Source organism: Coregonus clupeaformis, chromosome 13 (assembly GCF_020615455.1).
Source record: "Coregonus clupeaformis isolate EN_2021a chromosome 13, ASM2061545v1, whole genome shotgun sequence".
In the NCBI taxonomy this organism is placed as follows: domain Eukaryota; kingdom Metazoa; phylum Chordata; class Actinopteri; order Salmoniformes; family Salmonidae; genus Coregonus; species Coregonus clupeaformis.
In genome coordinates, this window is record NC_059204.1 from 57597418 (window position 1) to 57624371 (window position 26954).

At 45.0% G+C, this 26954-nt stretch overlaps 1 protein-coding gene across 6 annotated transcripts in view; it reads left to right on the forward strand.

Moving 5' to 3' along the window:
• Positions 1–1735: 1735 nt before the first annotated feature.
• Positions 1736–26954, forward strand: part of LOC121579981 (Down syndrome cell adhesion molecule-like protein 1 homolog) — a 91088-nt gene continuing 65869 nt past the window's right edge. For all 6 annotated transcript variants that reach the window (XM_041895022.2, XM_041895023.2, XM_041895025.2 and 3 more), the window contains exons 1-3: positions 1736–1890; positions 17013–17333; positions 23468–23614. In XM_041895022.2, coding sequence (XP_041750956.2) covers positions 1848–1890; positions 17013–17333; positions 23468–23614 — 511 coding nt within the window. In that variant the 5' untranslated portion in view covers positions 1736–1847. The remainder of the gene's footprint in view (positions 1891–17012; positions 17334–23467; positions 23615–26954) is intronic.

A 26954-nucleotide genomic window follows, 5' to 3' on the forward strand; every position in this document is an offset into this window, starting at 1 on the left:
GGCAGGTTTTGGAGCAGAGGGAATTTGTGTAGATATAGGGGAAGTGTACATTTCTTTACATTTTAGTCATTTAGCAGACACTCTTATCCAGAGCAACTTACAGTTAGTGAGTGCATACATTATTTGTATTTTATTAATTTTTTTATACTGGCCCCCCGTGGGAATCGAACCCACAACCCTGGCGTTGCAAGCGCCATACTCTACAAACTGAGCTACACGGGACTACTAGTGTAGCTAGGAGAAGCTGGTTTGATGAGGTGGGATCAAGTTGAATGATTAATCTCTCTGACAGACGTTAGTGGAGTGCAGCTTCGGGTCTGGTGTTATTGTCAGGTTTAAACTGAGGTGGGGATTATATGGAGACAGATGCAGGTGTGGAAAAAGCAGGCCACAGCAACGATGGCCGCTCACAGTGCAGACAGGCTTATGGGACAGGCTGACAAAGCATATTCATCAGTGAGACTGCTCTGTGCTCGGCTAATTATTCCTGAGTAAATAAGTAATCATGGAGGATCCAGGAGCTGACAAGAACACACACTCTCTCTCTCTCTCTCTCTCTCTCTCTCTCTCTCTCTCACTCTCTCTCTCTCTGAGAAAAATACTCTGTAAGGCACAGTCAGTCACACACTCACATTTTGTAACACTTTTAGAACATCTCAGGTCACACACACACTCTTATTTTCACACACGCATACACCCACACACACACACACACAGCTCCAGCTGTAGGCATGCACCTTATTGAAGACTCTACTGCACCTCCTCTGCACCTGTATTCATTTCAACAGAGAACATTACATGAGGTTTCCAGTCCAATCCTGAGTGGGGGTCATTGGCCACTGAGCCTTTTAGACTAGAGTATCATTCATTGGTCATCTGTCATATGAGCATATTGGTCCTACAATAACAAGAGTTCAGTGTAATCAATAATGTGGATGTACTGTATACAAACAAGTCCATATATGGGGTTGGGGTGATAAGGTGAAAAACAAAAAACAAAATAAAGAAAAATGTAGGCTATTGGTCTGTGTGTAAACTTTCAGTTGGCTCACCCAAACAGAGGACAGCAAATCCTGATCTCAAGAGGGATCTTTCAAGTCTCTCCATCTCTCTCTTGCTCTCTCCCTCTGTTTGTGTGCGTGCGTGCTCGCGAGCGCGCGCGCGAGAGAGAGCGTTTACACATGCATGAATTTGCGCGCGTATTCCGTTGTCGGGGAGAGGAAAGAGGAGAAAGAAGTGCTTTCATTTTAAGTCACTAATGCGACTCATTAGTCATATATACAACAATCCCTCAGCGAGTGAATCCATAAATAAACAGACAAGTAATATTGTTGATTATAGTGATTTGGTTTCAAAGTCTCCAATGGTATCTGGAGTAGATCCATCCATAGCCAGAGAAAAGGGCAGTTCAGTCCGTGTGGCACACAGGTGGGCGCGCTCACCTGCGTGTCAGAGTCTGAGACAGTAGACATCCACCTGTCGGCGTCAAACCGGTGCACACTCCCTCCTTTCCATTGATAAATGACAGAATGTCCACTCCTCAACTCAACTCAACCTTCGGCCGGCTGGGTGGATCCATTTGACGCGTAACCATCGTTCCGCGGTGTCTCATGAGAATACCGAGGGAGTCTTCGCGTTTATGATAGTCACATAGAGGGGAGGGCACGTGGGCGGGTCTCACAGGCGCTTCTCATTTCCCCGCGATGGTAATCTGGGCAGCAGGACTGGAGAGACCGCCGGGGAGCATAGTCGCCAGTCCAGCACGGAGACTCGCCTGGCCAAAGACTGCGCCGCATACTCGCCAGGATTGCCAAACATTCCTGAAAAATATACCTGCTATTTATGGCATGTGGCTTGTAACTTTACTCCTGCTGTACTCTCTCCAGGAAGGTAAGAAACACTGTTTTTATGTATTACCTTTTTTAATTAAATCCAGTGAGTGTCTCACTTATTGTATCATGATCAAAATTAGTACTGTAATATTTACCAATAATTGTAAAGAAACATGGAGATGTAGCAGGAAAAAACAACGGAATTTATGTAGCCTATCATTGGAAGCCATGAAATTAGGAGAGATTGTGTTTGAAAATGGTGTAAATTACTTTGTCTACAAAATCCATATCATTGTAACCGTACAGGTAGAGGTGTTTTAGTTGTGAAGTAGCCTACATTTTTTTGTTGATGGCTGTGTGGCGGTGTGCACCGGTTCATGATGCCGCAGATGGTGCTGATAGCACGGTTTGTTTTCGCATTATACCAACGAGAGTTATGAATATGTAAAATGGCTGGATAGGAAGAACGAACGAGGTGGGAGAGAGAGAGAAATGAAGAAAGGGCTTGAAATGCCTGAATTGTCGACTTTTTGGGCGGTCAAAACTTGAATGGGCACTGGCACATGCAGTGCGAAGTATTTGTTAAAATCTATGCTTATCATTTATTTCAGTGTTAATCTTTTTTTATATATAATTTCTGTGGTTATTTTACTTATTGGTGTCGTTTTGTGGGTCTGTCTGTGAATGTGTTTTGAGCGCTTGGCTGTGGACAGAGGCATAATGTTCTGGAGGGGTGCTGTGGGGATTTTTGGGAGGTGATCATGATGAGATTTTTGGCAAGAGTCCCTGTCTGGCGATGAGTAGGCTAGTTGCCATGTTGAAAAAAAAAGTAACAAATGAAGAGCTTCTTCCACATAAATGATGCACCCAAATGAATTACCACATAATGAAAATACAATTACCTTTTCAAAATGTCCTCTTTTATTTTGTGGACATTATGAGTTTAATTTTGGTTAGGCCTATATGATTTCTCTTATAAAGTGCTTTCTGTTTTGAAGGGGAAAATTCTCAAATTTCAAAGGCTTGTTCAATATGGTTGAAAATCCCCGACCCTATTACCAAGCTGATCTCTCTTGCTATTACAGTGTATTATAATAATCCTGAACAAATCTGATTTGAAAATAACACAGAAACTAAACAGCATCTATGTCTTCTGTTTAGCCTGCCTGTTTTAAGTTATGTATGTATGTTTATGAGTTATGATTTCATAAATTGGTCTGGAGGATGGTCAGATACGTTTTTTCTTATGACTCGATATGTAGGCCTGTCGGACGTTTGTCAATACTGGAAGGGCAAACTCATGTAGCCTAGATACATACTTACATTGGAGTCTACTTGTATTTAGGCTGTTTCGTGTTAATAATTATTTAATGACATATAGGCCTAGGCTATAATTTTTTAGAAATAAGTCCTGTGCACATGAACGTTGAAATTTCGTATTTTCATAAATGGGTCTATTTACATTCAAGCATTTGGATGTCCCTCTGAATGCATAGCAATTAAAATTAAAAATGAAATAAGGTATAGGCACAAATGATCTCAGACCAGCATCCAATAGTCTTTTAAATCTATTTAATTCGATCTAATTTATTTGACCAAAGAAGACCCCAGATGCGTGGGTGGATGTGGACAAGCCCAGGCTTGTTTCCCTCTAATAGCCCACCTGAACCCTGGCTGCTGTGTGTGTGCGCGCGCGTGCGTGTTTGTGTGTTTGTGTGTGAGTGTGAGTGTGTGTGTGTGTGTGTGTGTGTGGAAAGGGGGACACCCCTCCCTCTCTGCCTTGCGTTGGGCCTGTTTGCTACGAAGTTGCGATTTCAATGTGGTTATAATTTCATTGTAACAATATATTGGGTGCAATTTTTATTGTTAAATGGTTCACTTTAATATTTAGTATTTAAAAGAAAGTAAACATCCCATTTTAGTTGAATATTCTATTCCATACCTACTTGGTCCATTTACAACGCAAATACACCCAAATCAATTGTCAAGCTAATTATTCACAGCCACAAATTGTTCAATTACGTAAATCAAAGAAAAACAAATTTAAGAAGAGACACTCAAACCTATTTTAGTCCAAATGGCAGTAAAATTAATTAATATGAATTTGCTAGATCTTTAAGTGTTGCAAATCACTCAATATTTTTTAGACCTACAACCAATGACGCTAAATGAAATAGCATATTTTTACGACCATTAGCGCTATATTTCATTACGGAAGATGGGCATTAACAATTTTGTCAATATGGAATTTATTTGAATGGATTTTTTTAAAAGTTTTTTTGTACGTTTATTTTTCCAAATATAATTTATGATAATCTAACACTGATACACAGATTTGTATTAATGATTGCCTAGAATGATGACCAATTAATTATGTAATCATTTCAGAAATGCTGTATTTGTTGTAGAGCATTTTGTAATTTCAGTGTCATTTTTAAGATGTATAGGTCTATTGAAAAAATATTAATTATGAAATTAAAAATATAATAAAAATAATTAAATTGTCCCCTCAATTGCATTTCGAAATTGAGTTGAATAAATCAAAATATATGTGGTCATAAGCTCCAACTGTCACCCTCTACCCCTCCCTCCCTCTCCTGTCCTCCTCCCTCATATAAAATAGAAATATGCAAAATTGGTCTCTCTCTATTTTAGCCTAAATCCCCAGCTGCCTTCTCCCCACAGCTGCGCAATTAGCGCTGGGATCTGCCGCATCACCCAATGACAGAGCAGCAAGGCAGGTCACAGGACAGAAGCGTGCCAAGATAATTGCCCATAGTCCCTGCTCTTTTTTTTTTTTTATCATTATTTTTTTTAAATGTAATAATACTGAAATAATAAAATGCACAGCCTTTATCGTAAACTTAGCATAGGCCTACTCCCACTTAATTCAAATGTGAAGGGTCAGATTGTATTCGTATAAACACAAACAAACATTGTTATATGTCGATTATTTGTTAGAGTAATTTAGATTAATTCTGACTCCTTGAGTCTGTGCTGGATGCCCTCGGTTCAATAAGGAGTCAAATAATCTTAATCAACACGTTAAAAGGTAAAAAGGCCTACTGTTAGAATATTTATTTTATTATTGTTTTCGTTTTGAGCCCAATGAATCCTTCAAACTTCCCTCCCGTAAAAAATCATCCCGCAAACTTTTTCAATAGACTTCATGGGGGTACAACACGATTTATATGGCCTTGGCCGGAGTTGCCCTTGCCTCTAGTAAGGAACTCGAAAGGTTAGGTCTACCTATGTAATAATGTTGTCAGATGTAGGCTGAACTTTACTGCTGCTGGTGTAAAAGCGGCGCGTTGCAGTTGTCAGGCTGGCAGGGGAGCGCAGGGGATCTCAGAGCGCAAGGAGCGGAGCCATGGAACTTTCAGCGATAGGATCATGGCACATTGTTCCTAACCCTAACCCTTACCTTAACTTAAACTTCAATGGGGTGACATCAAAGTTGGACGTCCCAAGGATCCCCCTTAGCATTTCCCATTTGCTTTCCTATTCGTCTGTCTCTCCGCATCCTCTCGCTCTTCTCTCAACCCATCCTTAGGCTACAACGTACCAGAATTGGATAAATTATGTCGGCAAAAATGCATTAGATTATTAAAATGGATAACGAATAGATATGTTGGAAAAACAGGGATATGAAATGTCAACAACATGCGTTCTGACCGAGGACAGTCAACAACATGCGTTCTGACCGAGGACAGGTGAGGTGTCTAAGTTGAGAGGCCCCCTGTCGCGTCTTTTATCACCTTGGTTCTTACTGTATTTGAGGGAATTCTAATGCTAGAACTCGGCTAGCAGGTCGTTGTTTTTGTCGAAGGTATGTTCTCTCACTCGCTCTCGGTTACTCTCTCACTCACACACACTCCTCCCTCCCTCTCTCATCACTAGGCAGAATTAAAGGCTGGGGGAGGGGCGGTTTTATGCAGACTGTGCTGGGACTTGTGATCCACAGATTTGATATTCACATTAAGAGAGAAACTGGCTGCTTTGATGTGAGGGGGAACGGGTCCCAGGGGACAGCTGAAGAAGCGCACTTTTTCACTGACGCAGCATGGTCCTGGCGGGGGGGAGGGGGGTATAGGGTGTACAGAAAGCAGGGGGGGCAAAACCCCTGCCTTGATGAGATGTAACCCCCAACAACCCCCCAGCACAGCACTCACTACTCCCCACCCCACACCAACCACCTTATCCCAGACCCCTAAGGATTATTCGTACATTTACACCCAGGACAGTTATCGCCTCATTAGCATATTTTAATAAAATATTAAAAATAGATATATATATACCAAAAAGTGTTTAATTTAAGTCTACATTCAACTGGTAAATGTTGATTGTGATAGGATTATGAGAAACACAAATCCATATTAAGGTGTGGTGCCTGGCCTTTTTTTGCCATGGGCAGAGAGAACATTTTTGCAGTTTTACAGCTTATTTCCTGCAATTCTACCCATTTTGCCATAGGGTGGAAAGATTTTTTAGTTTTAAACACCCACAAGAGTGGATTTTTTTTCTTTTCAGCTGATAGACGATGCCCATTGCTTATCCATGATGTTGCACAACGATTTAAGTCAATAAGTCATAGTTTTAGTCAAAGTATGATATATTTGGGGTTGAAGTGGGAAATCCGAAGTGGTAACTTTGGATAATTTCCGTGGCAATGCTGTGTGTTTCCCCTATGATATGACTTTCAGTCTATGTTTCTTTTCAGGGCTGGGTTTTATTTTAATGTTACCACCCACTAGCATGGTATTGTTTATTCATCAGAAACACCTGCAAAGTTCTTCCTCTTCGTGAGTCACGACTGAGCTCAGCAATATACTAGATAATCTTTGGCTGAGCCTAACAGCTTTTCTCCCTAGCCTACACTTGGCCACCTGAGCCATGGAGCAAATAAAAATAGGGGGTGCAAAGTTATGTTTTTGCGCCTCCAGTTTTTTATCAGCAAATTATCATAACCCATTGGATTAATTAGTGAAGTTTCAGTTTTGTTTAGCTAGTCTGTATTAAAAAATATATATGACCATTTTATAAACGGGCTCCCGAGTGGCGCAATGGTCTAAGGCACTGCATCTCAGTGCTAGAGGTGTTACTACAGACCCTGGTTTGATTCCAGGCTGTATCGCAATCTGGCCGTGATTGGGAGTCCCATAGAGGGCGCACAATTTGGCCGGGGTAGGCCGTCATTGTAAATAAGAATTTGTTCTTAACTGACTTGCCTAGTTAAATAAAGGTACAATTGTGTGTGATATGATTGCATTTTGGAACCCTTCTCCCCCTGTCGCCCCAAGATGAATGGTTTTGGCCACGCTCCACTACTTTGAATGGTGCAGCTAGAAATCACAAGTGTCTATCCTATAATGAAAAGGCACCCACGAAAGAACATTCCACTAACGTTTATCTATTTGGTGCTGTTGTTACATTTGTATTGTGGTTTCGTGTCCAATGTGCTCATGGTGTTGTTACATATCCTTTGCGGCGTGCATCATGAGCAAAGTCATTGTAGCCTATCATTTCACTTCCCCTAGCTGTCAGAACCATGGCATGAGCACGGGCTGACTTGGCATTGCTGTAGCACAGCCTACCAAAGGTGCACCGTGTCTATTACAATGTAGAAAAAAACACGTCTCTAGTTAGGCTATCCATTTACCGGAGCTTCATCTTATTCTTTCTATTTCTATGGCGGCTTCACAGCCACAATTTATGGAACATGCCAAAACTTTTGAGAGAACAATAGATGGCAAAGTCAAAGATACTGGTTTCCCCTATCCATCTGTGGCGAAGTTTTCCCTAAATGCTTATGACAAATCCAGCTCCAGATCCAGCCATAGCCTAGCCAGCTTGCTAATCTTCTGAGTACTGTGTAGCAACAACATACAACATTAGCTAGCTAAATAAGGTTAGCATAATAGCTAGCTTATGCCTGGAGCCGGCCCTGCTTACACCTACCTCCATCTCCCTGTCTCTCCTTTTTAATTTTTATGTACTTACCCTCCCCCTGCTCCTCTCTCTCACACACACACACACACACACGCACACACACACACACACACACACACACACACACACAAAGAAAAATATTTGATTCGCTCTGTTCTAAATGCAAACACGTTGGCACACAACTTCAAAAGTCTCTATGAGACACACCAAGATCTGAGCTAGCTAGCGTTCGGAAGGTGAGAGGTGGATAGATGGATAGATGGAGGGAATGGAGGGGAATGAGAAGAGCACAGGGAGATGGAGGGAAGGAAAGGAGGAAGTGGAGTTTCAGTCTGGCTGAAAATGATCCTACATCTGTCTCCACTGGAAGAGGCGCTCCATGATGTGTGACAGAGAGAAAGAGAGGAGGATGGGGGTTGAGAGAGAGAGGGAGCCTTGATGTGTATGCATATGAGCAGAGGGTTAAAGAGAGAATGAGGGAGAGATAGAGAAAAGGGGGGAAGATGGAGAAGAGAAGAAAGCGTTATGCATTTGGTTGGGTTCAGGGAGTGCAGGGTGTGAGAGTTTGTGTATTAAGTGGATGAGGGTGGTGGGGATGTTGGCATTTGTTTACCAGCTCATCAGTGTGTGGATCATGTTTAACACACAATACGATTGTGTGTGTATGTGTATGTGTATTTGGGTGTGTGGAGTGAGTGTGTCTGTTTGTGCGTGCTCATGCACACCGGCGAGGCGGAGGCCAGCTGCATTATGCATAATGAAGTATTGCATAGGCGATGGCTTCTGCCTCTCAACATACATATTCATGTCTCGTTCTCTAGCAGGCTGCATAAAATAGTGGCTCAGTGTGTTCTGCGCATATTCACTCCTGCAGCCAGCTAACCAGCCAACCAGGGCTCAGCTCTACCAACACCATTAGCAGGCTCCAATGCACTGCAATGAAAACACCCCACAATAAATAAGGGGACGTGGATGTTTTGCTGTCTATCTTTTCGATTGTTTTTTCTCATCGTGTTTTCTTAGCGGCTTTGGACTGAACTCCCAGCTCGACAGGTCAATGCTGAACTCAGATCAGTTGGTTTGATGCTTTGGACTGAATTTGACTGAAAGGGCATTGGTTGATGTGTTAGCATGACATAGTACAGTAATGGCTGACAGTCAATGCACATTCAAATGGGATACTAGAATGTTTTGAATGTATGATTGGTTCCATCCAGACTAGTTTGTCTTAAAAGCAGTCACTGATTCCACAAAATAGAGTTGACCATTTTAGCCACTGGTTGCCTCTTTGGTTTCTCCTCCCATTGACTTGGATGGAACATGTAAGTCACTCACCCCCAGTTCACCCACTCAAAATACACATAAACTGTATTCACACTACATTCACACGAGTATGTTGTGTATGTCTTTTTTTAGTCACATGTCAGTGCCACCATGGCAACCCCTCTTTCTCCTCCCAGTGTGAGTTTATCCTAAGTGCTGCTCAGAGCATGTGTGTATGTGTGTTTGTCATGTGTGTGGTGTGTGTGTCTGTTTCTGACAGCCTTTGAGTGGGCTCGCTGATCCCCCCTGTCTCACATCCACTCACCACTCTACCCTGCCCAATACAGTACCCCCTGCCCCCCCCCAGCCTCCTCACCCCCCAGGCCCCTAATCTAAAGAGATGTGGTCCTGCTTCCCAGCCCCCTTAAGCTCTCAGGGTGACCCCCAGCCTTTAGCCCCCCTCCACCCCTCCACCCCTCCACTTTAGTCCTGTCCCCCCATTGGGAGATTATAGATATTGCAATCTTTAATATGGGCTTTATGCTCTGGGGCCATTATCAGTAATCTGCAGGGGGGGGCATGGTGCATGGGGTGGGGGAGCATGTCTGACCTGGATTCAGTAGCCCACCATCAGATGGACGGCTAGAGTTCATATTTACCATCTGTAGCATGCTGCCCTCAGTTAACATAACATCGTTATCCAGAGGAGATGTATAGACTATCTATGGTGCTGATCTTACTGTAGTGTTAATGTATAGCCTCTGTCCATGGTGCTGATCTTACTGTAGTGTTAATGTATAGCCTCTGTCCATGGTGCTGATCCCGTGAGAAAACGCTTCATGGTTTGATGTGTTGTTATCACCACCATCTGAATCTACACACGTAAATAACCTGTATGTCAACAACATAAGGTACATACTAGCGTACACAAATTGACATATAATGAGCCCATAATCTAATATCTATTTCAGGCAAAACATGTGGTATATTACCTGTAGAAAATGTAAGTCAATGACCCCCTTTCAAACAGCCTCTTATTTACCACTTTCTTGCAGGTATACCCCTTTTATACATATCAGTGGTTAACTGGCAAATTGGGAGGGGTGGGGGTGTTGTTAAGCCATGGGGGCTGTTGGAATTTCAAATTAGGGAGGTGTTAAACAATGGAAGTGTTGATGAATTTACCTGCAAAACAGCAGAGAACCATTCACACAGTACCGTGTATTTTGGTTACAGGTTCTATGAAAATGCAGGAGTCATGACTAGGTCTTTAGGTGGGTTTTAATTTACCATGTTTTTTTACCCCTTACCCCTTTCAGATATATAAAATAGCAGGCATGGTAAATTAGTGGGATTTTGGTCTGTGTATGAAAGGGATATACGTGTTTACCCTAGGGGTACTAGAGAGCCTGCTGCAGATTGTTTGGACGGTAGTGTTGGAGGGGCTGGACAAAAAATAAAGAGTCTAGAGCGAGATTTTCCTTGTGGGGTGATTCCTCTGATCTCTGAAGATCCATTAAGAGTTACATTTTGGCTACAGATAATTTTGCTTCATTCATACGTATGCTATTTATCATGGTTAGATGAATGAGTTGAACTCTGTATGCTGAGTTGAACCTGAACGCTGATACAGAATGTGAGTAAGAGAGAATGTGTGTGTGTGTGTGTGTATTACATATTTTGGAGGATGGGGCGATGATTTTGTGCCTCCACACATCTGTCCATCTATCACATGGTCATTTCTCTCTCTTCTAATCTTCCCCTCCTTGACCCTAAATGTGGGGACCCTCCCTTTCTCTCTCTGCTGGGGTTGTGTGTCCCTAATCTGAGCACCCAGGAGGAACACTCCTGGTGTGTGTGTGTGTGTTTGTGTGGTGTGTATACGTGAAATGTTAAATATGAAAGGAGATTAAACCGACTTAACTCTGCGTCTGGCATACAAATTCCAATCACATAACCTATCTATGTGTTTTCTCTGCGAGTGTGTGTGTGTGTGTGTGGTGTGTGTGTAGTGTGTGTGTGTGTGTGTGTGTGTGTGTGGTGTGTATGTGTGTGTGTGTGTGTGTGTGTGGTGTGTGTGTGTGTGTGTGTGTGGTGTGTATGTGTGTGGTGTGTGTGGTGTGTGTGTGTGTGTGTGTGTGTGTGTGTGGTGTGTGTGTGTGGTGTCTGTGTGTGTGTGTGTGTGTGTGTGTGTGTGTGTGTGTGTGTGTGTGTGTGTGTGTGTGTGTGTGTGTGTGTGTGTGTGTGTGTGTGTGTGTGTGTGTGTGTGTGTGTGTGGAGGTAGAGGCCTCCTCCCCCATCCACCTAACCCACCAGAGGCTATAGCCCAAATCCCTGGCTTTCTGCATCACATGACTGATGTTTGCAGCTGGACATTTGACATACAGTTGAAGTCAGAAGTTTACATACACCTTAGCCAAATACATTTAAACTCAGTTTTTCACAATTCCTGACATTTAATCCTAGTAAAAATTCCCTGTCTTAGGTCAGTTAGGATCTCCACTTTATTTTAATGTCAGAATAATAGTAGAGAGAATGACTTATTTCAGCTTTTATTTCTTTCATCACATTCCCAGTGGGTCAGAAGTTTACATACACTCAATTAGTATTTGGTAGCATTGACATTAAATTATTGTTTAACTTGGGTCAAACGTTTCGGGTAGCCTTCCACAAGCTTCCCACAAGCTGGCCCATTCCTCCTGAAAGAGCTGGTGTAACTGAATCAGGTTTGTAGGCCTCCTTGCTCACACACGCTTTTTCAGTTCTGCCCACAAATGTTCTATAGGATTGAGGTCAGGGCTTTGTGATGGCCACTCCAATTCCTTGACTTTGTTGTCCTTAAGCCATTTTGCCACAACTTTGGAAGAATGCTTGGGGTCATTGTCCATTTGGAAGACCCATTTGCGACCAAGCTTTAACTTCCTGACTGATGTCTTGAGATGTTGCTTCAATATATCCACATCATTTTCCTTCCTCATGATGCCATCTATTTTGTGAAGTGCACCAGTCCCTCCTGCAGCAAAGCACCCCCACAGCATGATGCTGCCACCCCCGTTCTTCACGGTTGGGATGGTGTTCTTCGGCTTGCAAGTAACCCCCCTTTTCCTCCAAACATAACAATGGTCATTATGGCCAAACAGTTCTATTTTTGTCTCATCAGACCAGAGGACATTTCTCCATGTCCCCATGTGCAGTTGCAAACCGTAGTCTGGCTTTTTTATGGCGGTTTTGGAGCAGTGGCTTCTTCCTTGCTGAGCGGCTGTCACGATCGTCGTAAGAGACGGACCAAGGCGCAGCGTGATATGCGTACATCTTTTAATGAGTACTTATTAACACTAATACAAAACAACAAAACGATACGTGAAGTCCTAAGGTTAACAAAACACAAACCTCTCCGGAACAAGATCCCACAAATGACAAGTGCACAACAGGCTGCCTAAGTATGGTTCCCAATCAGAGACAACAAGACACAGCTGCCTCCGATTGGGAACCACCCCGGCCAACACAGAAACACACGATCTAGAAAAGAACACATAGAAAACAAAACATAGACACTACACATAGAAACTAACACCCTGGCTCAACATATAAGAGTCCCCAGAGCTAGGGCGTGACAGTACCCTCCCCCAAAGGCGCGGACAGCGACCGCGCCAACTAAACCCAACAGGGGAGGGGCCGGATGGGCATTCCGCCTCGGAGGCGGGTCCGGCTCCGGGCGTGACCACCACTCTCTAACTACCCCCCCGTAGCGCCCCTGGTCTGGTCTGGCCCCGCTGGCTGGAGCTGGACTGGACATCGGTGGAGCGAATTGCTTAGGCTCCGGTGTGGAGCAGCTGACCGGTACCTGACCAGGCACCGGTGGAACAGGCACGGGCTGTGCCGGACTGACGACGCGCACCACTGGCTTGGTGCGGGGAGCAGGAACCGGCCGGACCGGGCTGGCAACGCGCACCACTGGCTTGGTGCGGGGAGCAGGAACGGGCCGGACCGGGCTGACGACGCGCACCACTGGCTTGGTGCGGGGAGCAGGAACGGGCCGGACCGGGCTGACGACGCGCACCACTGGCTTGGTGCGGGGAGCAGGAACAGGCCGGACCGGGCTGACGACGCGCACCACAGTCTTGGTGCGAGGGACAGGAACAGGCCGGGCCGGGCCGGGCTGGCGACGCGCACCACAGGCTTGGTGCGAGGGGCAGGAACAGGCCGGGCCGGGCCGGGCTGGCGACTTGCACCACAGGCTTGGTGCGAGGGGCAGGAACAGGCCGGGCCGGGCTGGCGACGCGCACCACTGGCTTGGTGCGGGGAGCAGGAACGGACCGGGCTGGACTGGGAACACGCACCATAGGCTTGGTGCGGGGAGCAGGAACGGGCCGGGCCGGGCTGGCGACGCGCACCCCAGGCTTGGTGCGAGGGACAGGAACAGGCCGGGCCGGGCTGGCGACGCGCACCACAGGCTTGGTGCGAGGGGCAGGAACAGGCCGGGCTGGCGACGCGCATCACAGGCTTGGTGCGAGGGACAGGAACAGGCCGGACCGTACTGGGAACACACACCACTGGCCTTGTGCGGGGATCAGGAACGGGCCGGACCGGACTGGTAACACACCCCAGTACCTCTCGCCGTGCCTCTACACTCTCCTTCCCTCTAATGACCAATGGCCCCCGTAACCTGGTGGCCTTCTCTCCTAGTCCACAATCTCGCCCTGTAGCTGCCTTCAGCAGCCCCGTCGTCCATGCCGTGTGCCCCCCCCCAAAAAATTATTGGGGTTGCCTCTCGCCTGTCCGACGACGGCCCGGTTGGCGCCGCTTCTCCTCTCCTGCCTGGGTCTCCCCCTTCATCGCCCTCCGGTAACGGACGGCCTCCTCCTCCGTTATCCTCCCCCAACCGAGGAGGACATCTACCAACGTTACCTCCGGCGTTTGCTCCTAGAAACGCTGCTTGGTCCTGTTTTGGTGGGATCTTCTGTCACTGAGAGGTTTGTGTTTTGTTAACCTTAGGACTTCACGTATCATTTTGTTGTTTTGTATTAGTGTTAATAAGTACTCATTAAAATATGTACGCATTTCACGCTGCGCCTTGGTCCGTCTCTTACGACGATCGTGACAGAAGATCCCACCAAAACAGGACCAAGCAGCGTGTTCAGGAACAAACGCCGGGTAAGGAACAGGAGGTTACTCTAGTGGATGTCCTCCTCGGTTGGGGGAAGATCACCGAGGAGGAGGCCGTCCGCTACCGGAGGGCGATGAGGGAGGATGCCCAAGAGGAGAGGAGAAGCGGCGCCAACCGGGTCGTCGTCGGACAGGCGAGAGGCAACCCCAATACATTTTTTTGGGGGGGCACACGGCATGGACGACGGGGCTGCTGGAGGCAGCTACAGGGCGAGTTTGTGGACTAGGAGAGGAGGCCACCAGGTTACGGGGGCCATTGGTCAGGAGGGGGAAGGAGAGTGTAGAGGCACGGCGAGAGGTACTGGGGTGTGTTACCAGTCCGGTCCGGCCCGTTCCTAATCCCCGCACAAGGCCAGTGGTGTGTGTCCCCAGTACAGTCCGGCCTGTTCCTGTCCCTCGCACCAAGCCTGTGGTGCGCGTCGCCAGCCCGGTCCGGCCCGTTCCTGCTGCCCGCACCAAGGCAGTGGTGCGCGTCGCCAGCCCAGTCCGGCCTGTTCCTGCCCCTCACACCAAGCATGTGGTGCGCGTCGCCAGCCCGGTCCGGCCTGTTCCTGCCCCTCGCACCAAGCCTGTGGTGCGCGTCGCCAGCCCGGTCCGGCCTGTTCCTGCTCCCCGCACCAAGCCTGTGGTGCGCGTCGCCAGCCCGGTCCGGCCTGTTCCTAACCCTCGCACCAAGCCTGTGGTGCGCGTCGCCAGCCCAGTCCGGCCTGTTCCTGCCCCTCACACCAAGCATGTGGTGCGCGTCGCCAGCCCGGTCCGGCCTGTTCCTGCCCCTCGCACCAAGCCTGTGGTGCGCGTCGCCAGCCCGGTCCGGCCTGTTCCTGCTCCCCGCACCAAGCCTGTGGTGCGCGTCGCCAGCCCGGCCCGGCCTGTTCCTGCTCCCCGCACCAAGCCTGTGGTGCGCGTCGCCAGCCCGGTCCGGCCTGTTCCTGCTCCCCGCACCAATCCAGTGGTGCACGTCGTCAGCCCGGTCCGGCCCGTTCCTGCTCCCCGCACCAAGCCAGTGGTGCGCGTCGTCAGCCCGGTCCGGCCCGTTCCTGCTCCCCGCACCAAGCCAGTGGTGCGCGTCGCCAGCCCGGTCCGGCCTGTTCCTGCTCCCCGCACCAAGCCAGTGGTGCGCGTCATCAGTCCGGCACAGCCCGTGCCTGTTCCACCGGTGCCTGGTCAGGTACCGGTCAGCTGCTCCACACCAGAGCCTGAGCAATCCGCTCCACCGGTGTCCAGTCCAGCTCCGGCCAGCGGGGCCAGACTAGACCAGGGGCGCTACGGGGGGGTAGCGAGAGAGTGGTGGTCACGCCCGGAGCCGGATCCGCCTCCGAGGCGGAATGCCCACCCGGCCCCTCCCCTGTTGGGTTTAGTTGGCGCGGTCGCAGTCCGCGCCTTTGGGGGGGGGTACTGTCACGCCCTGGCTCTGGGGACTCTTTAATGTTGAGCCAGGTGTTTCTGTTCTAGTTCGTTGTATTTCTATGTTGGCCAGGGTGGTTCCCAATCAGAGACAGCTGTAGCTCGTTGTCTCTGATTGGGGACCATACTTAGGCAGCCTGTTGGCACTATAGTTTTGTGGGATCTTGTTCCGGAGAGGTTTGTGTTTTGTTAACCTTAGGACTTCACGTATCGTTTTGTTGTTTTGTTGTAGTGTATAAGTACTCATTAAAAGATGTATGCATATCACGCTGCGCCTTGGTCCGGTTCTTACGACGATCGTGACAGCGGCCTTTCAGGTTATGTCGGTATAGGACTCGTTTTACTGTGGATATAGATACTTTTGTACCTGTTTCCTCCAGCATCTTCACAAGGTCCTTTGCTGTTGTTCTGGGATTGATTTGCACTTTTCGCACCAAAGTACGTTCATCTCTAGGAGACAGAACACGTCTCCTTCCTGAGCGGTATGACGGCTGCGTGGTCCCATGGTGTTTATACTTGCGTACTATTGTTTGTGCAGATGAACGTGGTACCTTCAGACGTTTGGAAATTGCTCCCAAGGATGAACCAGTCTTGTGGAGGTCTACAATTATTTTTCTGAGGTCTTGGCTGATTTATTTTGATTTTCCCATGATGTCAAGCAAAGAGGCACGGAGTTTGAAGGTAGGCCTTGAAATACATCCACAGGTACACCTCCAATTGACTCAAATTATGTCAATTAGCCTATCAGAAGCTTCTAAAGCCATGACATCATTTTCTGGAATTTTCCAAGCTGTTTAAAAGCACAGTCAACTTAGGGTATGTAAACTTCTGACCCACTGGAATTGTGATACAGTGAATTATATGTGAAATAATCTGTTTGTAATCAATTGTTGGAAAAATTACTTGTGTCATGCACAAAGTATATGTCCTAACCGACTTGCCAAAACTATAGTTTGTTAACAAGAAATATGTGGAGTGGTTGAAAAACAAGTTTTAATGACTCCAACCTAAGTGTATGTAAACTTCTGACTTCAACTGTACATTTGTTCTGATTATTTTGTTCCACATTTGAAGGGCATTCCTTTTCCTCCCTATCTTCTGGTCTCGTACATCTGTTTATGTGGTCATTACTTTTCAGTCTCTCTTTTATTATGACTTTTATTTAACTATTTATCGAATAACGCGTGAGCAGATTTCCAGATGTGTGTTTTGAATATGGTGGTCAACAGTGTGTTTTTCAAGCATTTCCTCATCTGTAATTACACAACAGTGACACTTTGCTTATACATTTCTACTGTTCTACTGTTCTACTGTTCTACAGTTCTACTGTTCTACTGTTCTACTGTTCTACTCTCTACACTACCTATTACTGACTGTGATGTCTCTCTCCCCATGCAGTACACAGCGAGGATGTGGGCTCTACCAGGCTGTACTTTGTGAACGCGTCCCTCCAGAGGCTGACCTACTCCAGCTCGGTGGGGGTGTCTCTGCCCTGTCCGGCGGGCGGCACCCCCACCGCCATCCTGCGCTGGTACCTGGCCACCGGCGATGACATCTACGATGTGCCCCACATCCGCCACGTCCATGCCAATGGCACCCTCCAGCTGTACCCCTTCTCGCCCTCCGCCTTCAACTCCTACATCCACGACAACGACTACTTCTGCACCGCAGAGAACCAGGCTGGCAAGATCCGCAGCCCCAACATCAGAGTCAAAGCTGGTGAGGAGGGGGGGGGGGCAGAAGGAACTGATGCTAAGAGGGGAGTGATAGAGGTTAGAGCAGGGTTCCCCAACTGGCGGCCCATGTGCCGAATTTGTCCCCCGGGTGGTTTTATTTGGCCCTCCCAGTTTTCTGAGCAAAACATGTATATACACTACCGGTCAAAAGTTTTACAACACCTACTCATTCAAGGGTTTTTCTTTATTTTTACTATTTTCTACATTGTAGAATAATAGTGAAGACTTCAGAACTATGAAATAACACATATGGAATCATGTAGTAACCAAAAAAGTGTTAACAAATCAAAATATATTTTATATTTGAGATTCTTCAAAGTAGCCACCCTTTGCCTTGATGACAGCTTTGCACACTCTTGGCATTCTCTCAACCAGCTTCATGAGGTAGTCACCTGGAATGCATTTCAATTAACAGGTGTGCCTTCTGAAAAGTTAATTTGTGGATTTTCTTTCCTTCTTAATGTGTTTGAGCCAATCAGTTGTGTTGTGACAAGGTATACAGAAGATAGCCCTATTTGGTAAAAGACCAAGTCCATATTATGGCAAGAACAGCTCAAATAAGCAAAGAGAAACGACAGTCCATCATTACTTTAAGACATGAAGATCAGTCAAGTCACAAAAACCATCAAGCACTACGATGAAACTGGCTTTCATGAGGACCTCCACAGGAATGGAAGACCCAGAGTTACCTCTGCTGCAGAGGATAAGTTCATTAGAGTTACCAGCCTCAGACATTGGAGCCCAAATAAATGCTTCACAGAGTTCAACTAACAGACACATCTCAACATCAATTGTTCAGAGGAGGCTGTGTGAATCAGGCCTTCATGGTCGAATTGCTGCAAAGAAACCACTACTAAAGGACACCAATAAGAAGAAGAGACTTGCTTGGGCCAAGAAACACAAGCAATGGACATTAGACCCATTGAAATTTGTCCTTTGGTCTGGAGTCCAAATTTGCGATTTTTGGTTCCAACCGCTGTGTGGGTGAACGGATGATCTCCGCATGTGTATTTCCCACCGTAAAGCATGGAGGAGGAGGTGTTATGGTGTGGGGTTGCATTGCTGGTGACACTGTCCGTGATTGATTTAGAATTCAAGGCACACTTAACCAGCATGGCTACCACAGCATTCTGCCGCGATACGTCATCCAATCTGGTTTGGGCTTAGTGGGACTATCATTTGTTTTTCAACAGGACAATGACCCAACACACCTCCAGGCTGTGTAAGAGCTATTTTACCAAGAAGGAGAGTGATGGTGTGCTGCATCAGATGACCTGGCCTCTACAATCCCCCGACCTCAACCAAATTGAGATGGTTCGGGATGAGTCGGACCGCAGAGTGAAGGAAAAGCAGCCAACAAGTGCTCAGCATATGTGGGAACTCCTTCAAGACTGTTGGAAAAGCATTCCAGGTGAAGCCTGTTGAGAGAATGCCAAGAGTGTGCATAGCTGTCATCAAGGCAAAGGGTGGCTATTTGAAGAATCTCAAATATAAAATATATTTTGATTTGTTTAACACTTTTTTGGTTACTACATGATTCCATATGTGTTATTTCATAGTTTTGATGTCTTCACTATTATTCTACAATGTAGAAAATAGTAAAAATAAAGAAAAACCCTTGAATGAGTAGGTGTTGTAAAACTTTTGACCGGTAGTGTATATATCATTTTGTTTTTTTGACAAGGAAATCAGCTCCAAGTGATTTTAAAATAAAAAATCTGTTCCCAAATCGAAACACATCTGATCGTATACAAATGTAAGTAAGGTTTGAAATGATTATGTTTTAGTCAAATATTATATCTGTTTGGGCTTCTTGCAGTCAATTTGCAGTCTACAAATTATTTGTAGACTGCCCCCCGGCCCCCCCGACCATCTGTAACACACAGGCAGACACACAGGGAACACAGGCGAGGACACAGCCTCGCCCAAACACATGGTCACTGGACTCTGTTACACACCACAGACCCTTTAACCCCATCGCCATGGTGAATTAAGGCCACTGACCTGTGTCCCTCCCTAGTTATACTCCACAACCTTAAATTATCCCTTATCCTTCATCTGGTTTGATCTGTATGGCCCACAAACATAGTATGTACTGTACATGTGTAGCATGTGACATCATAGAAGCACAAAACACTCCCACTAATATCTATGCAGATGTTACGGCTGCTGCTAGTTGCTATGCTATTCCTAAAGCATCAGCTGACTTGCATGATGCTCTCTCCCTCCATCTTATTCTCTCTATTTCTATACGTGTCCTCTCGCTCTCTTCATTCCCTCTCCTCCTCCTCTCTCCTTCCTCCTCTCACACCGTCCTCTGGTACCATGCTAAATATAGCCGCAGCAGCACACTTCTTTCATTATCTCTCATTATGAAACCTAATTGGTGCACTCCATTGATTAGACTTCATGCCAGTGCTTTAACAAGGTGGACCTCTTATAAACCAGCACAGGATATAGCTGATGTGGGTGTACATATAGATATAGATGGCTCTGGGTCTATCCATCCATTCTATCCATTTAAAATCATATACTGGATATACCCAGTGGAGGTGAGATGTTCAGTTGAACCAGTTGGTTAAGTGGTCACCTGGACCAACCCCTTGCAGACACTTTTACAGTTCTCCTGGACTGAAGGTTCTCCACAACCTCTCTTGTCGTTGTTCCGCCTCCCTTCCTCGCTCACTCCCTCTCTCCCTCTCTGTCCATCATTCACATCAGGGCAGACAGTCCCTCCCCCGTCCCTCCTGCTGTCAACATCTGTTTTCATATTCTGCCTCCCAACACCGACCTGCACTAATACATACTCCTACTAATACTAATACTAGCTAGAGCCAAGCCAGTGAAGGATTATGGAGAGACAGGGAGGGCAGGAGGGAAGGAGGGAGGGAGAGAGAGAGAGAGAGAGAGAGAGAGAGAGAGAGAGAGAGAGAGAGAGAGAGAGAGAGAGAGAGAGAGAGAGAGAGAGAGAGAGAGAGAGAGAGAGAGAGAGAGAGAGAGAGAGAGAGAGAGAGAGAGAGAGAGAGAGAGAGAGAGAGAGAGAGAGAGAGAGAGAGAGACAGAGACAGAGACAGAGAAAGGTGAACTGAACTGCACGCCAGTCGGTCGGTCGCTCCTCTCCACTTGCTCCTCGCTGCTGCGGCCTTCATTCCCTCATGACCCATAAGCCCGCCCCTAGGAGACAAGGGATTAGCATTTACAAAACCATAGTAGCCCGTCCCATATCCAGGGAGTTATGTATGGTCAGGGAGTTATGGTTATGGAGAGGTTACATTCAGGAGGGATGTGGTTCAGAGGTTCTGGTCTGGGGTTTAGGGTCAGGATGCCTTGGTGTTATTGTGGTCTGATTAGGGTGTTGTGGTCAAGGAGTTGGGGTCAAGGGTTCGTGTAATGGGGTTACTACAACTTGGTTTAAAGTTAAGGGTGTTTGGAGCATGATTAAATGGGGTCCAATGTATCACTCTCACTCACAGATGCTTATGCAATACTGTAGCTACAGTACAGTAAATAAACAAAGCCTAGCCTACTTTCTAGATATCCATAATATTATATAAGTTTGTAATTTTGGTGAATGATCTCTTTACTGCATTGCTACAGTGGGCGATTATTCAAATGTAGATGATACAATTTCCATCAGAGCATGATTTAAAAAATCTATTCACTGTTCCCATGTTTCATACAGTCATTTAGACATCTATTTATAGGTCTTATGTATTTATCTGTTTCTCTATGTAAAGTGGATGCAGTAATGTAGATTGATGTGTTGTTATACTGCAGTAGGATTCTAATGTTAATGTAACGGTGCCTGTTCTCTACACTGCACTGCTGTTACCAGGGAGGGGGCTTCCAAAGCAGTTTCTTAGCAACCTTCAAATATGTCCTAGCTTCTCCTGATTTCACTAATGAGTTCATGCTCATTCAGGAGAGTGTAAAATATTGCATGAACATGCATGAACAGTGAACCACCACCAATACATCCCGATGGTTTTATTAAGCTGGGTTGTTATCTCTAGCACAGTGCTTTAACAGTATCACACATTCTGTAAAAAAAAATTATAATGAGTTGTATACAAAACAATAGAATAATGTATTATGTTGATGTCATGGTGAAAGCTAGCCAATCATTTTTTGTTTATCCTGCTCAGAAATTGGGTTGCGTAGTTAATGATGAAAACAGATGTACTGTAGGATTAGTGTTATTGATGTGTTCAAACAATAGCCAAAAACAGAATCTGAATTGTTCCCAATATGTTTGCTAATTTATTGTTGTAGATTCAGTATATTTATATTATTTTGAAATCCAAAATATAACATCAAAACTGTCTTCTAACTTGTTTCTGTTAATGATTCTTACAACATTGACTGCTGTCCAAAACATATCATACTGTATATTCCACTACAGCTCTAGTATTCACTTGTTCCTTAACCAAAGTAAGATTGTCACACCAAATACTCTAAAATATAAAAATATTTGTTATTATATTTACAATGTCTCGGGGAGATCCGGACTGGGGTGGTCTGGAGGGGAATGACCCCAGAAAAAAAATAAGAAAGCAGAACAAGCTCTATTTTGGTGGCCTCTGGTACATTCGAATGCCTTGATTCCATCCTAAATACACAGATAAATTATTGAATACTTGAACAACTTTACCTCCCAGATTGGTAAAATTAGTTGTGGTATGGAGTAGAAAGACATGACTTTACAAATAAAATGGCTGAAAATGTATGAATTCTGTGTGTTGTTAGTTGTTTTGGACATCGTCAAGGCCTAGGCCTATATGATCAGGACTATTTTCTAAGTAAGATAACCTTTTTTAACATTAAACCTGTCTTCTCTTGAGATTAAAGTCATATTTACAGTTTTGCTTCTTCAAATTAAGTATTTTAGTGGCTCTGCTGTCCACACACTTAGGGTAAGGAAACCAATGTGTAATTTTGTAATTTGGGTGAACTATCCCTTTAACAGTTTGGCCTGTCAATTAATCACTGTGGGAGGGATTGTCAGGGGAGGGGACAGGATGTTTGTGAGTCACAGAGTTGGTAGGGTTTCAGACCTGTCAGTCAATCATTGTGGGTGGGACGTTGAGGGAAGGCGGTAGATTAGTAATCTAGTCAGAAAAGCTAGTCTAGTCTACTCTTTCAACGTATTAAGAAATAATATAGAATTGCAGGGAATTGGTTTAAAATGTTCCAAAAATGATATACAAAGTTAGGCATCCATGAATAGAACTATAGGTATGACTGTAGAATGAAGCAGCTGTTAAACATGGGCTTTGGTACACAGAAACCAGCAGTTACCTACTCCGTAGTCGACACTTTAATCAAATCAGTAGACCTATATCAATATATTTCATAATATAAGTATCATGCCGATTCAATTTTTTTAACCTTCAATCTGTTTTCTTTTATCATATTTTGGACCAGAATGAGGCTCTCTCTCCACTACCTATTGTACCTGCAGTGAGGATTCAAAATCTTCATCTAATGTTTTCATAGTTTATCTGCAGGTAATTGGCAAAAAGCGTTAGTAGCCTACCAGTAAGCAAATTAGGGAGCCAAATGAACAGCTCTCTCACCGATGCGATTTGGTTCCGTTCACTTAAAAGAAGGATTTTTTTTTTTAAGTCTACTTTATATTCATAATCTACAGCACCACCCCAACATCAACATATGTGAAAATGGCGCGTTTCTATGTTTTGTAGTAAAAGGGATAGAGGAAGATAAGTGTTTCCTGATCTTTCTTCTATTTCAAAGATATAGGACAGACACTTCAAAACCTTATTCCTTATGATAATTTTTTCGACTGTCTTTTTCAGCCATTTATGAACGTGTTATTCAATGTGTTTCTATGGGCTATAGTAGTAAAGGCCAAATTCAATATTTTATAAAATAAACTTTACATATATTTTTTTTATATACTTAAAGGGGTTCTAAAACTCAAAATCAAATAGCTAAATGATCCATGGTATCTTAAAACGGCTTAGACTTTTAGAGTGAATTAATGAAGTGGAAAAAGTAGCCGGCTGACAATGAGTATGTTGTCGGCCAGCACTTATGGAAAACACTGTAATCTGAATAAAAGACCTCCCTAACACTTTGTCTCTCTCTGTATAATAGTGTTCAGGGAGCCCTACACGGTGCGTGTGGCAGACCAGCGCTCCATGCGTGGCAACGTGGCCGTGTTCAAGTGCCTCATTCCCACCGCCGTGCAGGAGTACGTCAGCGTGGTGTCCTGGGAGAGAGACACCGTCTCCATCATCCCAGGTAGGACAACACGGGACAGAGATGGGACGGGAGGGATCAGGGGACAGGGAGGGGCTGGAACGGGAGGACAGTGGTAAAAGAAGGAAGTGTTATGTTATTATTTGTCTGTAATGAAGTCCCCTCTGTAAGGCTTTTGTGTGTGAGTTTGTGAATAAATGTGTCCATATGCCTGCAATCTACAATGCATACATAACAAAAGCAGTGATGAAGCTAAATGTGGTTGCTATTGTTTTTGAGTATCTGTGTGTGTGTGTGTGTGTGTGTGTGTGTGTGTGTGTGTGTGTACACGTGTCCTTCTGTATGTCTTTGCACCTGACCTAACTCTAACTCCTGTCTGCTGTCTGCCTGCTCACTGTTCTGGATCACTGACTCACCCCTCCTCCAACTCTCTCCAGTCATCCCTCCCTCTTTCACTCTCCTCTCTATTCATCTTTCTCTCTCCTCTCTCCCTCTTCTATCTCCCCTCTCTTTCCTCCATCTCTTTCTCTCTCGCGCTCCTTTGCTCTCTTCCTACATCTTCCCTCTCTTTCCCTCTCTCTCCACCTTCACCACTCCCTCCCCAACCTTGTTTCTCTCCATCCATCTTTCTTTCTTTATCTATCCCTCCATCTAAATTGATTGACTCCATTGTTTGTTCTTTTCAATTTTTTCTTGTATTGTTATCCTAATTTAGATCCATTGTGACTTTTTTTGACATGCCAAAGAGCCTTTTACATTTTCCAACTTCTACGGTATGTCTCCTGTACTTTCCTTTCTATTGGGTATATTTCTACGTTCTCCCAATATCCCTCCCTGTTCCTCTGCTCTGTCCTTGAAGAATAGTGCTACAATTAGAGACGCTGGATGTCAATAGCATCATGCCCCCATATTCATCTTCACTAACCTCATTTGTGTGTTTGTGTGTGTGTGTGTGTGTGTGTGTGTGTGTGTGCGTGCGTGTGTGCACTGCGCACATGTTAGTGTGTTTATTTGTTGTTTTTGTTATATACACTACATGACCAAAAGTATGTGGACACCTGCTCGTCAAACATCTCATTCCAAAATCATGGGCATTAATATGAAGTTGCTCCCCCATTTGCTGCTATAACAGTCTCCAGTCTTCTGGGAAGGCTTTCCACTAGATGTTGTAACATTGCTGCGGGGACTTAATTTCATTCAGCCACAAGAGCATTAGTGAGGTCGGGCACTGATGTTGGGCGATTAGGCCTGACTCGCAGTCAGCGTTGCAATTCATCCCAAAGGTGTTCGATGGAGTTGAGGTCAGGGCTCTGTGCAGGCCAGTTAAGTTCTTCCACACCGATCTCGACAAAGTTATTGTGCTGACGTTGACGTCGGTAGTGAGTGTTGCTACCGAGGATAGACCATTTTTTACGCACTACGTGCTTCAGCACTCAGCGGTCCTGTTCTGTGAGCTGGTGTGGCCTACCACTTCCCGGCTGATCCGTTGTTACTCCTAGACATTTCCACTTCACAATAACAGCACTTACAGTTGACCGGGGCAGCTCTAGCAGGGTAGAAATTTGACTAATTGACTTGTTGGAAAGGTGGCATCCTATGACCGTGCCACGTTGAAAGTCACTGAGCTCTTCAGTAAGGCCATTCTACTGCCAATGTTTGTCTATGGAGATTGCATGGCTGTGTGCTCGATTTTACACACCAGTCAGCAACGGGTGTGGCTGAAATAGCTGAATCAACTAATTCTTGTATATATAGTGTGTATACATATATATGTCTATATTTGTGTGTTTAGGTGAATTTATAACATCAATACTGTATTATATATCCTTAGTTATCATGGATATTACGACAGATAACAATAAACGTCTTCAATGCTGTGATGTGAAGTGAAACTCTGACAATAACAAAGTGGAAGGTGGAGAGGGAGAGAACAGAGAGGAGAGAACAGAGAGGAGAGAACAGATAGGAGAGAAAGACAGGAGAGAACAGAGAGAAGAGAAAGAGAGGAGAGAACAGAGAGGAGAGAAAGAGAGGAGAGAACAGAGAGGAGAGAACAGAGAGGAGAGAACAGAGAGGAGAGAACAGAGAGGAGAGAACAGAGAGGAGAGAACAGAGAGGAGAGAAAGAGAGGAGAGAAAGAGAGGAGAGAACAGAGAGGAGAGAACAGAGAGGAGAGAAAGAGAGGAGAGAAAGACGCAAATAAAGAGAAGCAAGGAGGGTAGTGGGGCAAGAACAGCCTCAGGACCTGGCAGATGGCGTTCTATATACATGCATAACACACACACACACACACACGCGCACACACACCACACACACACCACACACACACACACCACACACACACCACACACACACCACACACACACAAACACATAGACATGGTAAAAAAAAAATATTATCAGCATGGTTTTACAGTATCTATTTCTATTAACTCTAATACATTGCATATTACACAACATTTAAGTGTGATTCCATGTACAGTTTTTCTGTTGTGCAGTGAGTTTGTTGTTGTGTTGTTGTTGTTGTTGTTGTTGTGTGTATTGTACTGTGCTGTGGCTGCTACTGTGTGTAACAAGGGATATAAAGGTCAGCTGATGAGCACAGCGAGTGAGGATCAGATGGTGAACATGGTGAACTGCTCACTGAACTCAGTCAGCTAAACACACAAATCACAGTTAAATAACACCACACATCACAGTTAAATAACACCACACAGCACAGTTAAATAACACCACACAGCACAGTTAAATAACACCACACATCACAGTTAAATAACACCACACATCACAGTTAAATAACACCACACAGCACAGTTAAATAACACCACACATCACAGTTAAATAACACCACACAGCACAGTTAAATAACACCACACATCACAGTTAAATAACACCACACAGCACAGTTAAATAACACCACACATCACAGTTAAATAACACCACAGATCACAGTTAAATAACACTACAGCGCAGCACAGTAAGATATACAGAGCCTTCAGAAAGTATTCATACCCCTTGACTTATTCCACATTTCAACATTTATTACATTGATTTTTTTATAAATAATGACAAAGTGAAAACATGTTTTTAGAAATGTTTGCAAATTTATTGAAAATGTACAGAAATATACATTTACATAAGTATTCACACCCCTGAGTCAGTACTTTGTAGAAGCAACTTCGGCTGTGATTACAGCTGTGAGTCTTTCTGGGTAGGTCTCTAAGAGCTTTCCACACCTGGATTGTGAAACATTTGCCCATTATTCTTTTCAAAATTCTTCAAGCTCTGTCAAATTGGTTGTTGATCATTGATAGACTACCATTTTCAGGTCTTGCCATAGATTTTCAGGTAGATTTAAGTCAAAGCTGTAACTCGGCCACTTA